At 54.2% G+C, this 17,141-nt stretch overlaps 1 protein-coding gene across 1 annotated transcript in view; it reads left to right on the top strand.

Annotated features, from left to right (window-relative positions):
* Window positions 1-17,141, top strand: part of GRAMD4 (GRAM domain containing 4) — a 101,042-nt gene that overhangs the window by 49,124 nt on the left and 34,777 nt on the right. Inside the window, exon 3 of the mRNA XM_012507680.2 lies at window positions 8,361-8,481. Coding sequence (XP_012363134.1) covers window positions 8,361-8,481 — 121 coding nt within the window. The remainder of the gene's footprint in view (window positions 1-8,360; window positions 8,482-17,141) is intronic.

Raw genomic sequence — 17,141 nt, 5'->3', positions numbered from 1 at the left:
TGGTGTCTGAGGGGCGGGTGGATTGAGTGTGTGCGTTGGTGTCTGAGGGGCGGGTGGAGGGCTGGAGTGAGGGGGCCAGGTCCAGGGTTGCAGGTATTGGGCTGGTTGGAGCAGCAGGAGGTAGGGCTGCGGGATCGTGGGGGTCTTCACCTGGGGCAGAACATCTGGATTTGGGGGGCATCAGGGGTCCCCTGCGAGGGAGGGTCAGTGTCAGAGCTGGCTGCTCCAGGGTGGTGTCTGGGGAGTAGCTTAGAGCATGTGGCTCCTGGGGGTGGCAGAGGGTATGGTGCTGGTGGGGTTGCTGGGGTCACAGGAGAGGCAGGCTGTGGTCTGGACCAGCTCTGGTGGGCAGGTGGTGGTCCACGAGGCACAAGGGGGCTTGAGGGGGCATGTTGAGTTGAGAGAGAGTCCACCGAGTAGGGGCAAATGCTGCAGAGGCCAGGGTAAGGTCAGCCTGGGGACTGGGGCCCTCCTTCCTCGAGGCTGTGAGGGGCTGCGGGGGAAACCACCTCAGGGACTCGGATGTCCGGAATCCCAGGAGATTCCCAGCGTGGGTGAACAGGGCCCCGCTCGGGGCGTCATACCGAATGTAGGTCAGGCGCTGAGCGCAGAGACCAGGCTGAGCTCCTTAGCTGTTTCACCTGGACCTGAGCCTCAGTGTCCTCAGCTTTTAAGGGGGACGGCAGTCTCGTCCACCCCCAGGCCTGCTTTAAGGAGTAAATGAGATAATAAGTGAAACATACGTGGCTGGCGTCTTGCTTATGGTTAGCTTGGAGGGAGTTGTAATTATTAATGACTGTGAAATACTGATTCGCTAAACCCTCCTCCCGGTTCCAGGGCCCCTTTGTGAAGCCTCGTTCCTGTAGCATGTAGACGCTGCTCTAGGCCAGGCTCACGAGGCCCCCGGGGTGGGGGGCTGTGCAGCATTGCCTGCTCCTTCCGAGGTCCCCTCTCATCACCCTTCTTCAGACGGGCAGCCTCCCAGAAACATCCTGAGACCTGGGCTCAGGCACAGAGGCCTCGGGGGTTGGTTTTATAACAGCTTGATGGAGATATTCCCACCGGGTATACAGTATACAGTTCACCCACTAAAAGTGTGCGACTCAGGGGTTTCTATTAATAGTGTATTTACAATGCTGTGCGACCATTACTACAGTTTTAAAAGGTTTTTATCACCTGAAAGAGACCCCGTTCCTTTAGTAGTCACTCCTCCCATTTCCCTTGGCCCCCAGCCCCGCCAGCCGCCAGCCTGCTTTCTGTCTATGGATTTGCCCATTTGGGGCATCTCATATAACACGAGGCCTCGTGTGTCTGTCCTTTGCTCACATAAGGGACGCGAGGTTCATCCATGCTGCGGTGTGCATCAGTGCCGCCTGCCTTTTTATGGCTGAACCTATTTCATCATATGGCCAGGCCACATTTTCTTTTTCTTTTTCTTTTTTTTTTTTTTTTTTGAGACAGTCTCACTCTGTCACCCAGGCTGGAGTGCAGTGGTGTGATTTTGGCTCACTGCAACCTCCACCTCCCAGCTTCAAGCGATTCTCATGCCTCAGCCTTCTGAGTAGCTGGGATTACAGGCACACACCACCATGCCCGGCTAATATTTTGTATTTTTAGTAGAAACGGGGTTTTGCCACGTTGCCCAGGCTGGTCTCAAACTCCTGAGCTCAGGTAATCCACCCGCCTCAGCCTCCCAGAGTGCTGGGATTACAGGCGTGAGCCACCGCGCCCGGCCTGTTGTCTTTTTCCATTGATCTGTTGTGGGCACTCGGGCGGTTCCCACTCTTGGACTGTGATGGATAAGGCTGAATGCCTGCGATTGAGTGTTTATGTGGAGGTATTTCCACACGGTCTCGTTGGGCCATGCAGAGGCCCGAGGTTTCCCTTTCCCAGGATCCACCGCATTCTCCTGTGCAGCCGCGCCATCCTCCGGGGCCACCGGTAGGGTCTGAGGGTTTCCCTGGAGGGGCAGGTTCAGATAGGAGCCCACCTTGCAGCCTGGGGTGCTCTGACTGCCCCTCTCAATGCTCCAGGAGCTCTTCCGTGGCAGACCCTAAGCAGTCTCACTCCTGGCAGCGGCTCAGGATCTTGCCCTGGGATGTTCCTCACTTCAGCTAATCTGTCCCCACTGAGGGATCGCAGGTGCTTGTGGCTCTTAGCGTCCATCACTCCTGGCAGTCTGATGCCCATGTGGGCTGCAGCACTCTTGGTGGAAGTGCTGGACCACGTGTGCCTGTGTGGTGGTCCTGGCAGTTGTGCGGTGTGCCCTCCATAGCCCCCCGAGGGCCGTGTGCCCTCACCCCGGCCTCCACACTGTTCTCAGGCTTCTCTCTCTGCCGCCCTGAGGGGCAAGACGGCAGTGCCGAGTGGCTGTAGGTTGCATGGCTTTTATTATGCAGGAAGTTGGTCATCTTTGCACATATGTAGGCTTCATTCTTTTTATTTGTTGTGGTAAAATACACAGAGCATAGAATGCACCATTTTCATTTTCACTGTCAGTGTGCGGTTCAGGGGCACGGAGCACATGCCCTCTGTTGTGCCGCCACCTCCACCTCCACCTTTCGTCATCCCAGACTGAGGCCCAGCACGTGTCACACGCCAGCTTCCTGGTGGGAATTCCTCCCTGCCCCACCCCGCAGCCTGCATTCCGCCTCCTGTCTCTGAATGTGACTCCTGGGGACCGGGGATGGGTAGAACCTCACAGCCTGTGTCCTTTCATCTCCTGGGGACCGGGAATGGGTAGAACCTCACAGCCTGTGTCCTTTCGTCTCCTGGGGATGGGGGATGGGTGGAACCTCACAGCCTGTGTCCTTTCGTCTCCTGGGGACCAGGGATGGGTGGAACCTCACAGCCTGTGTCCTTTCCTCTCCTGGGGACGGGGGATGGGTGGAACCTTACAGCCTGTGTCTTTTCGTCTCTGGCCGCTGTCACCGAGCACCATGTCCTCCAGGTGTGATCAGCTTCATTCCTGCTTCCTTTAGTTGTGGCTGTTTGTGTCCTGGGATAAAGTGGCTGAGAGTAGAACCCAGACCTGCTTGGGAGGGGAAGGTTGGAGGGGCCCTGGATGGGCTTGGGGGGCCCATGAGGCTGGGCTGGGAAGGGGAGGTAAAGGCGGAAGAGACGGGTGACTGTGTGGCTGGTGCCGGCTGGAAGGAGAGGTGGCGAGGAGGAGGTGGGCATGCTTAGGGCTGGGGCAGCGTCTGGGGTGACCCCCCGACCAGGAGGCAGGAGATGGGAGACGTCCCCAGAAGACCCACGCCCCATCTTGAGCGGGCTGCAGATTTCAGTTGAGGCAAAAGTTGGAGAAAACAGTTCTAGAAAAGCCGAAGAACTGAGAAATGGCCAGGCCTACCACTCTGGTTTTATAGTGACAGCGCCACAGCCTTGATGTCCTGCACCCTTGGAGTTCTGAGTCCAGGCGTCTGACTCCAGCTCAGGGTGCCTCCTCCGTAGGTCTGAGAAGGGGTCAGCTGGAGGGACCCACAGGGCTTGCAGAAGGATTCAGACCCCAGCATTTCAGGGCAGCACCCCAGGGCCTTGTGTCCCAATAGGGTACCCCTTGTTCATTGGTGAGTCCCGCAGAGCCAGTCCTCACCACCCTGGTGTCCAGGTGGCTCCCAGCTGGGCTGCGGAATCCCAGGACTGGGTGGAGACCATGGGGCCCAGCCCTCGTGGGCCTGGAGCAGCCATCAGAGATAGGGTTGGCGCATGTGGATGGAGCCAGGTCACCCGCACGACGCTGCCTGTGCTTGCTGGGGAGGGTGCTGGGTGTGGTGGAGTTGAATTTTCCGCCTCTGCACTGGGCAGAGCCTTTCCGTGCAGGCCTCTGGCCCCTTGCCATGTGTCTGTTATGGGGACCCACACAGACCCCGCCCGGTGGGGATGGGGATGGGGAGGGAAGAGCACACTTATTTGTAGGGCTGAGTGGGCAGAGGCAGATGGGAGCCTCCAAGCTCTTCTCCAACTCCTCAGCCTCCAGGAAGCAGCCCTGCCTAGGCTGACGTGCTGGAACAGGGTGGCACGGTCCAACTGTTTTCCCCAGGCCTCCCCGAAAGTGTGCCACAGCCCAGGCTCCTCGGAAGCCAGGGGGCCCCCAGCTGCCCTGGTTCCATCCCTCTGCCCGCCTGTGGGCCTTCCTCCCCTGCCCCCAGTGCCAGCATTGTCTGTCCTCCTTGTCATAGGTGGTTAGTTTTGAGTTGGGGCACTGGGAAGTTTCCCATGGGAATAGAGCTGTTTAAAGTGTGGCTCCCTCTCCTGCCCTCCCTGGGGAGCCCCTCACCTAGTGAAGGCGGGGACTTGGACAAGGTGGCATGGATGCCCGTCCTGTCTTTGTCCCTGACTTCCAGGCAGCCTTTGCTCACGTCTGTATCAGGGAAGGGCTGGCTGTGTGGGGCGGTGTCAGGGGCTCCTGATGGAGGTTGCCCGGCAACTGGGGGCTCTGGCCGGCTCTGCTTTCTCTGGGTCGGCGTCCTTGCTGCTGCTGCCGACGGGAGTCCCCAGCTGGAGGAGGCCAAGGCCACTGGCTTCCTGGGGACCCCAGCCTACCTTGTCACCAAGAGGAAAGTGGTCTTCTCTCTCCAGCATCACTTGAGAGAATTCCAGGAGGAATCTGTTGTGGGAAAGGCAACCCCTAGTTCCGAGCAGGGTGTCCATGGGGTGTAGGCAGGAGGTGGGCTGGGTGGGCTCCGGGGGACCCGGCTGTACACGGGCTGTTTTCTGTCCTCAGCATGGAGCTGGCTTGGGATCCTTGGTTGTTGTTTAGGCCGCCTTCCCAGTTAGAAAATTCATGATAGGCACTGAGGTCTCCCAGGCCAGGCCTCCATCATCCTGCGTGGGCCAAGTTACTCCTGGGCCACCCTCTGGCCTGTCTCACCCCTGGGTGCCCATGCTCTCAGCAGATAGTTGAGGGTGAACAGGCCCACTGGCCCCAGGCACACACCTACCCTCTGCACCTGCCATGAGCCATTGTAAACAGAAAGAGTAAGCGAAGTATTTGGAAAATGCCTCTTGAAGGTGGGCCCTGCCGAGGGCTGGGGGAGTGTGGCGGGTTCCCTCGGTGGGGGGCGAGGCTGCAGAGGTGCCCGGCTGCTGGGTCTCATTTCAGCTTAATGTTTATGACCTCCTTCTCCTCCAGACAGGCACATTCCTGTCTCTGACCTTGCCTTGCAACCGCTGTGGGCAGGGTGGCTAGGTTTGACTCAAATGCAAGGAAAATGGAGAGAAACTTCTGGAAGCTATGTAGATAAGAAACCTAAGGAAGGGGAGACGGAGGAGAGGAAGAGATAGGTGTGCATCTCCAAACACCAGCCCAAGGCAGACGCAGCAAAGGGGCAGAGGGTGTGCCCAGCTGTGCAGGAGCAAGGGTGGGCGAATGGCGGGAGAAGGGGCAAAGGTAGGAGCCACGTGCCGGCCTGGTCCTTGGTCCATGGTCAGGGGTCCCGGAACTGCCCAAGGCACGTGGGGGCAAGTGGGCCGGGGCAAGCAGGTAGCACGTGGCCCACAGTTTCTGTGTTTGAGATCTTTAAAAATATTCATAATAGGCTGGGCACAGTGACTTATGCCTGAAATCCCAGCACTTCGGGAGGCCAAGGCAGGTGGATCACCTGAGGCTAGGAGTTCAAGACCAGCCTGGGCAACATGGTGAAACCCCGTCTGTACTAAAAATACAAAAAAAAATTAGCCGAGTATGGTGGCAGCCACCTGCAATTCCAGCTACTTGGGAGGCTGAGGCAGGAGAATTGCTTGAACCTGGGAAGTAGAGGTTGCAGTGAGCTGAGATCATGTCATTGCACTCCAACCTGGGTGACAGAGTGAGACTTCACCATCTAAAAAAAAAAAAAAAAAAGGAAATCATAATAGAAAACATTATAAAATGTCCAGCACACTTTTGAACTAGAGAGCAGCATGCTGGCAGCCCAAGTGTCCTTCGTCCCTTCATGGTTGGTACCACCCCTGGCCACTCCTGTCCTAGGGAACCGTGTCCTCCTGCCCCCTGCCCCTGACCACCCCTGTCCTGGGGAACCATGTCCTCCCTGTCCCCCGCCCCTGACCACTCCTGTCCTGGGGAACCATGTCCTCCCTGTCCCCCGCCCCTGACCACTCCTGTCCTGGGGAACCGTGTCCTCCCTGTCCCCCGCCCCTGACCACTCCTGTCCTGGGGGGCTGTGTCTTCCCTGCCCCCGCCCCTGGCCACTCCTGTCCTCGGGGACCGTGTCCTCCCTGCCCCCGCCCCTGACCACTCCTGTCCTCGGGGACCGTGTCCTCCCTGCCCCCCCCCTGACCACTCCTGTCCTGGGGGGCTGTGTCTTCCCTGCCCCCGCCCCTGGCCACTGGATGACTCTGGAGCAGGTCCCAGGCAAGTTCTCATTCTGTCTGAAACATGCCAGGGTCTGTGTCTGAAAGATGAGGATTGGAGAGAAACAGCCCAGGGCAGTGCAGGGGTCCAGCTGCAGGCTTTGCAGTGTGCCTCCTCCTGGCTGCGTGTGGGGGTACCCAGGCCCCTGCCCGCTCAGGTGAACCTTTTCCAGGTTGTCTATGTCAGAGCCACCTTCATGGGGACGTTTAGCCCCTGGGGTCTGTCCTGGGGCCCCAGCTGGGGTCCTAGTCTGGCGGCACCTGCGTCTTGAGTTTCCAGGGTCAGCTTGGAGCCCCAGACCCACATCTCCAGCGTAAGCTGGAGCACAGGTGGGGTTGTGTGACCTCCTCGGGACTCTTTTGGAGCTTCTGTCCTCCTGGATGGGTGCTTGTGGGATCCCAGCTCCCAGCACCTGGGCTCTGCTGGCCTCCCGGAACAGGCGTTCCATGTCTGTTCCTCATCTGTCAGTGCTGGGACAGACCCCAAGCAGCACCCACAGGGCCCCTCCAGCGGGCAGGATGGATGGAATCACCCTGCCTCCGCTCACGCCCTGGGAACTCTTGCCCCAGCAACCAGAGCAGCTGAAAGTGTGGGAGGTCGGGCACCCAGAACGGGGCAGCCACAGCCAGAGTGCCCCACCCAGAAGCTGCTGGTTTCCGAAGCCAGCGCCTTCTTCCTGGGCTGTGGCCACAGCGTGGGTGATACATGTGCAAGGAGCCGTTGCGGTGCGGCTCCGGGTGGCCTCGTCGAAGCCGCACACCCATTACCTGGCTCTGGAGGAGGAAGTCTGAGGACCCAGCTGGAGAAATTGGGTCCCTGCCGTCATGTGGTGGGGCGCTCACTCGTATGCTGTCCCTCACCAGGTCCCTGGCAGGATGCAATGTGGAGGGTGACTGTGTGGCATCCAGTGTGGGGCCCAGGCAGGGCTGGCTGTGCCAGGCGTGGCCCCTGCTTTCTGTCCTATCCGCAGGATGTGGAACGGCCGCCTGTGCCCAGTCCCTGGGCTACAGGCATCAGGCAGCCGTGGCCTGTAACTCGAGCCCGTCCTGGCTTGCTGGGGCTGTGAGCTGGGGTTTTTGTGGAGCAGACAGGACGAGGCCCCTGTTTGGAGTTTGCTTTGGCTCGCTGGGGCTGTGAGCTGTGGTTGTCATGGAGCAGACAGGACGACGAGGCTGCTGTTTGGTTTGCTCACCTTGGTTTCGGGAGACCCTTCTGCCCGGGGGCCAGTCTCTCCGATCTACTCAGTGTGGCTCGTGGAGGTGCCCGCAGCCTCCGCTCAGGTGTGAGGGCCTGGCTCTGGCACGGCCACCTGGACATACGGGGCCAGCACAGTTCCAGAGTTTTCTTCCCTCTGCAGCCCAAGGAGATCAGGATCACAACCATTAAGAGACTTAGCGCCACTCATCATCCAGTTTCCTTTTTTTTTTTTTTTTTGAGATGGAGTCTCGCTCTGTCGCCCAGGCTGGAGTGCCGTGGCATGATCTCAGCTCACTGCAAGCTCCGCCTCCCGGGTTCTTGCCGTTCTCCTGCCTCAGCCTCCCGAGTAGCTGGGACTACAGGTGCCCGCCACTGCGCCTGGCTAATTTTTCATATTTTTTAGTAGAGACGGGGTTTCACCATGGTCTCGATCTCCTGACCTCGTGATCCACCCGCCTCAGCCTCCCAAAGTGCTGGGATTACAGGCGTGAGCCACCGTGCCCAGCTTCCATTTTTAAGATATTTCTTAAAGCCAGCCTTACAGGGGCTCTGAGGATATCCACATTCTCTGAGATGTCCCTGCCCCCAACAGAGGGGGCTGGGTAGACAGATATGGGTCTTATGCTGGGGGCTCCGTCGCCCCATCTGACTGCTGCGTCGTCCCCATGTCCAGAGACTGTAGCTGCTGGTCCCTTTCACATGCCACTGCTGCCATCCTGGGGCCCCTGGGCACCTCTGGGGGAACTGAGTGATGCAGACCCAGGGTGCCACAGGTGGCCCCTCTGAGCTTTTGGCGTTTTTCTTCTAGGCTGGTCCAGGGACCCTCATCATGGCCACAGGAGTCCAGGACTTCAACCGGACAGAGTTTGATCGACTGAATGAGATCAAAGGTCACCTGGAAATTGCCTTATTGGAAAAACACTTCTTACGTGAGTACCAGAAAGTGCTTGGAGGGGATGGGACAAGGTGGGTCAGGGGTGGCTGAGATGGGGGATGTTGTCTTGCCCAGGAGCTGGGTCTGGTGAGAGCCACGCCAGCTCCATCGCTGGACGCGAGCCCTGGGCAGCTGTGGCTCCGGCGTGGCCCTTCCGGCTGGGTGGTCCCAGCACAGCCTCTGTCTCTGCGTTTGAGCCTCCCTTGCGGCCCTGCTAAGCCGGCACTCAAGGTTGCTCCGCAGGGGCTGGGGGCGTGGGGGCCTTTCCCCTGTGGGGTAAAGGAGAGTCTCAGGGGAAAAGGCGTGAAATGTTCCGAGAAAATTGTAATTATTTTAGTGAATTGGTCCCTTGCATTCCCAATGGGTAGCTCGGAGTTTTTCAGAGCTTCTGGAAGGACTCTAAAATCTTACGTTTGTTCTGGTTGGTTTGTGTGTCCAGGAGGGAGGTGGGGCAGTAGGCTCTGGCATCCACTGGCCTTGGCCAGGCGTGCCTGGCTTGCTGGGCTTCGGACTCTGCAGCAGTGAGAATGGCAGAGATTCTTACAGGAGGGGCTCGCAGGCTTGGCCCCACTTGGTGTATCACTCTTGAGCCTCTCTCCCCACCTGTGTCCTCCCTATTGTCCAGATGTGGAAACTGAGGCACAGAGGGTTCACAAGGTGATGCCTGACTGGTAAGAGGCCACTTACCAGTAAGACAGTGCCAGGCAGATGAGTCCCAAAGTTCCTGCCGGCGACCCTGCTGCGTGTGGTTTTCACAGCTGACACTATGGTGGAATTGTTGTTATTACGCTCCTGTGTGTCCAGAGCCAGTCACTTGTGAACCACATGGAGGCCCCCATTTGTGACAGGCAGGGGCTTAGGACTGGGGTGCGCAGGTCACTCCCTTCTGGGTGTCGTGCCCAGCCAGGGTCTCTTCCATGCTGTGTACCAGACAGCCAGCGCCTTTGCCAGAAAGACTGTCATCTGGGTGCCCGGTCGTTGGTTACCAGTGCTCTCATGTCTGTGCACTCACCTGGTGCTCAAGGGTCCAAGGCCGGTCCACACAGCCTTGTGCGTTCACCTGGCAACAGGCCAGAGCGTGATAGTGAGCCTGTGTGTGTGTGGCACTGGACTGTGTGTGATTAGACGGCGTAGTGAACTCTGTGTGCTCATGTTTGTGTGGCTGTGGTTAGCGGTGTGTGCATGAGTGAGTGTGTGTGTGTGTGTGTATGTACAGTGGTGATTAACTCTGTATGCATGTGTGTGAGTAGTTAACCATGGTAGTAGTTAACCCCGTGTATATGGACAGTGGTAGTTAACCCTGTGTGTGCGTGTGTGTGCGTGTGTGCAGCGGTGGTTAACCCTGTGTGTGTGTGCACGTGTGTGGTGGTGGTTAACCCTGTGTTTGCACGTACGTACGTACACTTGTGTGGTGGTGGTGGTTAACCCTGTGTGTGCACATACTTGCAGGTGTGCAGTGACAGTTAACCTAGTATGTGTGTGCGTGCACGTGTGCAGCAGTAGTTAACCCAGTGTGTGTGCACATGTGTGCAGTGGTAGTTAATCCAGTGTGTATGTGTGCGTGTGTGTATGCAGCGGTAGTTAACCCTGTGTTTGTGTGTGTGCGTGTGCAGCGGTAGTTAACCCGGTGTGTGTGTGTGCGTGTGTGGTGGTGGTTAACCCCGTGTGTGTGTGTGCGTGTGCGGCGGTAGTTAACCCTGTGTGTATATGTGCAGCAGGAGTTAACTCTGTGTGTGTGCGTGTGACAGTGGTTAACCCCATGTGTATGTGTGCGTGTGCGGCAGTGGTCTGTGTGTGCGTGTGCAGCAGTCAACCCTGTGTGCGTGTGCGTGTGCAGCCGGTGGTGGTTAACCATGTGTGCAGGTGCGTGCCCGTGTGCAGCAGTATTAGCCGTGTGTGTACACATGTGTATGTCCATCTGTACTCTGACAGCTTTCTGGGGCCCCTGAGGACTGGACTGTGGTCGTTCTGAGGACAGCTCTGGTGACACACTATGGCTGTGGTGTGGAGTGACTCGGTCTCCCCATGAGCCTTAGGTTGCATAGAGCCAGCTTGGGCAGAGAAGGGCTGGCCCACATGGGCTGACGACAGGGTTCAGTCCTCCCGATGACCGTCCTGGTGACCTGCCGCCTGCGACCTCGCCAGCCTGCAGTGGTGGCTCCGCTGGAGTTGATGGATCTCTGAGAATGGAGAGGCTGGGCTCTCCCTGGGCGGTGGCAGGGGGCTGGCCCTTGGTTGACTGTCCAGCTGGGCCTGTGCATGGAGGGTGTGCTATTTGGCCTGGAGAGCATAGCTCGGCAGACCCTAGTTAAGTCATCAACCACCAGAGGCTGCCTTATCCGCTGAACCTCACGAATTGCCTTTCTGTGAGTCCAAGTGGTTGAATATTGACGGTTTTTCAGTCATGGGGCAGGGGGTCAGTGTTTCACTTTCAGGGAGCAGGTGCTCTTGGTGCAGGGGAAGGATCTGTGAGCATCAACAGGGATCCTCTGCTGGGGCCCGGGAAGCTTCAGGAGAAGGGGTGAGCTGGCATGTGGGGTGGAGGGATGGAGGGACGCCTGTCCAGGCACATTCACTTTGAGACTTTGTTGAGAACAAAGTTGCGAAATGGAGTCAGCTGAACCCACAGGGCTGCCTCTCTGGGGCCGAGCAGATCCCGGAGGAAATGAGGCCACCCGGTCAGGAACAGAGCTGCTGGCGTCCCTGGACCAGCACTTGTGACTCTGTCCTCAGCATTTGCCAAAGGAGCATCTGCTTTTACCCCTTGGTAGCTCATGAAGTAAAAGTGTTGGGTTCAACTCTGACAGCCTGTGGGGTGGTGAGCACGGGGATTGTTTTTTAATTATGGAAAATTTAAAATGTATCCAGAAATGGAGCAAAGAGTGTCATGGGCCTCCCTGGTTGAAACCCACCACTAGCCGCAACAAGATTCCAAGCAAGATTCCGGACCAGGCAGGCTTCCCCAACACGCCCTCTCCCTGCCCACTAACCCCCTGCCCCGGCCCCCCGCCCCCCGCCAATATTTTGGAGCAAATCCCAGCCAGCATCCTCTCATTTCAGCTGTAAATATTTCAGTGGGTAGCTCAGTGTGTTTTAAAAACAAAAGCCACGAGTCTAATATCACAACTGAAAAAAGCAAACAGCTTTTTGTTAATACCATCAGCTGTCCAACTTAAGCTCAAATTTCCCTGAAAGGGATGGAGCTGCTGCACTCCAGCCCGGATGACAGAGCGAGACCCCATCCCTTAATTTTATTTATTTATTTATTTATTTATTTATTTATTTAGAGATGGAGTCTCACTGTGTCGCTCAGGCTGGAGTGCAGTGGTGCGATCTCGGCTCACTGTAACCTCTGCCTGCCGGGTTCAAGCGATTCTCTGGCCTCAGCCTCCTGAGTAGCTGGGATTACAGGCACGCACCTCCATGCCTGGGTAATTTTTGTATTTTTAATAGAGATGGGGTTTCACCACGTTGGCCAGGCTGGTCTCGAACTGTTGACCTCAGGTGATCCGCCTGCGTCGACCTTCCAAAGTGTTAGGATTACAGGTGTGAGCCACTGTGTGCAGCCCCATCTCTAAATAAATAAATAAGGAAGGAAGGAAGGAAGGAAGTAAATAAATACATTTCCCTGATGAGCTCTCAGATTGCTTTGCAGCTCTCTCTGAATGAAGAGTCAGATGAGGTTGGTGTGTTGTGCTTGGTGGTGTCTCTCTCCAGTCTTGACCCTGCAGGTTCTCTGCGCATCACAGTTTTTATTCTTGGTAGACCCGGTCACCTGCTGGACAGTCTCTGCTCTGGACTGTGCTGAAGGTGGCCTAACATGGTCCATACCCTGTGCTTCCTGGTTGTGGCGGGATTGGGTGACCCTCGGGGGACGATCCCTCTGTTGGTGCTGCTGTGTGCTTCCATGAGGCAGTCTCTGTTTAATGTCACAGCTTTGATGATTATTGCCCAGAGCCATCGTTTCATTAGAGGTTGCAGAATGGTCATTTTCTACTTCCGCCATTCTCCCTCCATTTGTTAGCTGACACATTTCCGAAAACAAACTTCCCTTTGTCTGCCGTTTGGCTCCGCTGAGGAGTAGTTCATAGACAAGGGGCAGGGTGCATGGTTGGATTCCCCCCTCATTTTCCAGTTTTCAAAATAATGAGTTGCATTCTCTTCTGAGAGCATCCACCAGAGAGGGTGTTGGGCTCTCCTGGGGTTTTTGGTATTCTCATGAGACAGTGAATGTAAACATATTTGGTGTGTTTTGATCATTCTGGTTCGTATCTGATTAATGCTCAAATAGTTCTGCCTCTGGGCCTCTTTCAGTTGGCTTCTGAGAGTCCTTTTGACACAACCCTGTTGTCTCTGAGAGATTCCTTGCTTTTCGGTGTGACCAGATACCCCAGGCTCATCGCCAGCATTTCCTGCCCCAGTCCTGGAATTGACCATTTCTGAAATAAAGCCTTTTGGTGGAAGCTGACATTGACACACTCCACGGGGATCCTGGGGCATTTATGGCTGCCGGTGACCTGTCCTGTCTGAACCTTCTCAGTGGACAGGGCTTGGGCCTGAGGAGTTCATACAGATAATTCTATTGGAACTCACATCCAGGACTCCTAAGTGCTTGTTTAACCTCATCAGACTTTTATTGTATCTTTGTTCTGCTGAAATCTTGGTTCTCAGTGAACACCATCAGCATTACACATTTGTTTGATCCCTTGATAATACACACAATCTCAAAATAAGATATCACAAGATTACTCAATGCAGTCTCTATTTGTTTCTAGTTCTTTTGTCCTTAGGGCTTGTCCCAGTAGAAAGGTACAGATTATGGAGTTTGACAGTCACTGGCAAGACTTTTTCCTTCCTTTGAGGCCGTGTTATCAAGTCAGTACAGAGTTGGGAGCATTTGTTTCTTTTCACCTTAGATTTCTAGAGATGGCTTTTTTTCTTTTAAATTTTGACATGATTTCAGACTTATAGGAAAGTCACAAAAATAATACAAAGAATTGTTGTATATTTTTCATCCTGTTATTCCCCAAAGGTTAATATTTTACCACATTTGTCTGTCTGCCTCTCTTACCTATCCATCCATCCATCTACTTATCCATCCAGGGATCCATTTATCCATCCATCCATGCATCCATCCATCCATGCATCCATCCATCCATTCACCCACCCACCCATCCATTCACCCACCCACCCACCCATCCATCCATCCACCCGCCCACCCATCCATCCACCCACCCATCCATCCATCTATCCATTTATCCATTGATCCATCCATCCATCCATCCATCCATGCATGCATGCTTCTATCCGTCCATCCATCCATCCATCCATCCATCCATCCATCCATCCATTTATCCATCCCTGGATCCATCCATCCATGGATCCATCCATCCATCCACCCACCTACCCATCCATCCATCTATCCATTTATCCATCGATCCATCCATCCATCCATCCATCCATCCATCCATCCATCCATCCATCCATTATCCATCCCTGGATCCATCCATCCATCCATCCATCCATCCATCCATCCATCCATCTGTCTGTCCATCCATCCATTTATCCATTTATCCATCCATCCATCCTTCATCCATCCATCCATCCGTCCATCTGTCCGTCCATCCATCCATTTATCCATTTATCCATCCATCCATCCATCCATCCATCCATCCATCCATCCATCCTCCATCTGTCCGTCCATCCATCCATTTATCCATTTATCCATCCATCCATCCATCCATCCATTTATCCATCCATGTATTCTTTTTTTCTGAGCTGCTTGATGGTCAGTTGCAGACACAATGCCCTTGCGTGCTAAATACTTTCGTAGTATTTCCTAAAGGCAAGGATATTCTCTTATCTAACTTCAGGACAGTTATCAAAATCAGGAAATTAACATTGATACAATGCTATTATTATCTGGTCTGAGATCTTATTCCAACTTCACTATTGTCTAGTAATGTCCTTTGTAGCAAAAGACAGTTCTGAGTTGCGATAGTTTCATGCCTCTTTCGTCTCCTTTCACCTGGAGCAGTAGTTCTTTCTTTGTTTCCTGATATTGACGTTTTTGAAGAGCACAGGTCAGTTATTTTGCAGACTGTCCTCAACTTGGGTTTGTCCCGTTTCCTCATGAAGAGACTCAGGTCATACGATTATGTCCAGGTGCCACAGACATGATGGTGTGTCCTTAGTGTCACATCGGCAGGTACATGATGCCATTTTGTCCCATAATGCATGATGTAGAGAATTCTTTTTTTAAATTAAATTTATTCGTATAGCTGTCTAAAATCGTTTCCATGGTTCCAAAGTCAAGGTATATTCAGAGAAGTCTAGTTTCTCTCCTTGCACCCCGCCCCCATTTCCTCTCTTCCCCTGTAGATAACCAGTTTTCTTCTAATTTTACACTGTATTCTTCCAACTGAAATTTTTTATAAACATGAGCATCTATATTGGTTCTTACCTTCCTGCTTAGATAAAAGTTAAGGTGCTCACACTTTCTGCACACTCACATTATATCCTGTAGGTCACTCCAAAATGGTACACAGAGATAATCCCTGTTCCAGGTTACACCTGCCCCTGTTCCGTGTTACACCTGTCCTTGTTCCTGGTGTTACACCTGTTCTGTCCCTGTTCTGGGTTACACCTGTCCCTGTTCTGTTCCTGTTCGTGTTACACCTGTCCCTGTTCTGGGTTACATCTGTTTGTTACACCTGTCCCTGTTCTGGGTTACACCCGCCCCCGTTCCATGTTACACCTGCCCCTGTTCCATGTTACATCTGTTCCTGTTTTCCGTGTTACAACTGTCCTTGTTCTGTGTTACTTTTTTTTACATCTGTCCTTGTTCCATGTTACATTCCTGTTCCTGTTCACCTGTCCGTGTTACAACTGTCCTTGTTCCGTGTTACACTGTCCTGTTCCATGTTACACCTGTCCTGTTCCGTGTTACACCTGTCCCTGTTCTGGGTACACCTGCCCTGTTCCTGTTACACCTGCCCTGTTCCGTGTTACATCTGTTCCTGTTCCGTGTTACACTGCCCTGTTCCGTGTTACAACTGTCCTGTTCCGTTCATCTGTCCCTGTTCCAGGTTACACCTGTCCCTGTTCTGGGTTACATCCTGTTCCGTGTTACACTTGTCCCTGTCCCAGGTTACACCTGTCCCTGGTCACACTGGTCCTGGTTCCAGGTCACACCTGTCCCTGTTCCAGGTTATACCTGTCCCTGTCCCGGGTTACACCCATCTCTTTTCTGGGTTACACCTGTCCTGTGTTAAACTTGTCCCTGTCCGGGGTTACACCTGCCCCTGTTCCATGTTACACCTGTCCCTGTCCCGGGTTACATCTGTCCCTGTCCCGGGTTACATCTGTCCCTGTTCCGGGTTACATTTGTGTCCGTGGTGTGACTGTAGCATGGCTTCATCCACTTGTCCACTTGTTCCGTTTTTTTTTTTTTTTTACTTTGTTTTGTTTTTGAGATAGGGTCTCATTCTGTCACTCAGGCCGGAGTGCAGTAGCACGATCCTGGTTCACCGCAGCCACGACTTCCCAGGCTCAAGCAATCCTCCCACCTCAGCCTCCTGAGTAGCAGGGACTATAGGCATATGCCACCGCACATGGCTTTTTTGTTTTTTTTTTGTGGAGACAGGGCTTCACCATGTTGCCCAGGCTGATCTTGAACTCCTGGACTCAAGCCATCCATCCGCCTCGGGCTCTCAAAGTTTATTACAGGCGTGAGCCACTGTGCCTAGCCTTGCTTGTTCCCTGTTGATGGACGGTTGTACTGTCTCCAGGAGTAGAGGATGTTAGTAGTTACTGATAGTTCTTAGCAGGCTGTCTGCACCTGGAGGATATGGGATGAGCTTGTTTTTATACCCCAGGCATGATGTCTTGGGTATAGCGGGAGCTTGGTGAATGGAGGGATTAATTGCAGATTAGTTGGAGTTCACCCAGCAGAACCTGTGCCTTGTCCCATTCTCACTCCCATCTTAGTCCCCAGAAGGATATAGAATGTAAGAAAGGACATTATGTAATCTGGGGACCCACAGACATATTCCGGTTGTCACTAAGCCAACATCTGTGTGCCACTGTGGCCATCTGTGCCTCTCCTGACCTGCAGGAGGGAGTGCTGCCGTGTTCAGGAGTCAGGACCCAGTTCTAATTCTTGACTCAGGCACTGGCTAGCAGGTGGCTGTGAGCCTTTACCTGTTTGGGGCCTCAGCTCCCCTACCTATAGAACAGCTAAGTGGTCAGTGTTAAAATTCCACTCAATTATCTATAGTGCTTTCTCTCAGAAAGCAGAGTGTTATTCTTCACAGAGGAGAGCAAATGGCCCAAGTGTGCCGCAGCCTTCTCTGATGATTAAATCCTGAAGAGCACAAATGTTCCTGCAAGCAAATGACACAGGATGAAGAATGTGAAGTTGAAATGGATTTTGGCTCATGGCTGAAGGCAGGAGCCTAAATTTGTTAAAGAAGCACATAAATAAATTAAAAGCATCATGCATTTTTATTTAGCCCCAAATGCATTTTGGTTGCTAGTGCTTTTTGAGCGCGGTTGCCGTGCATGCGTGTGTATCTGTTGGTCACTAGTCACCTGCTGTGCACAGGCTCTGGGAGATGAGATTCCCCAGGGTTGTAAGGTGCACACACAGCCTCT

This window comes from Nomascus leucogenys, chromosome 7b, assembly GCF_006542625.1.
Source record: "Nomascus leucogenys isolate Asia chromosome 7b, Asia_NLE_v1, whole genome shotgun sequence".
NCBI lineage: Eukaryota > Metazoa > Chordata > Mammalia > Primates > Hylobatidae > Nomascus > Nomascus leucogenys.
This window is presented reverse-complemented; position numbering and strand designations above follow the sequence as displayed.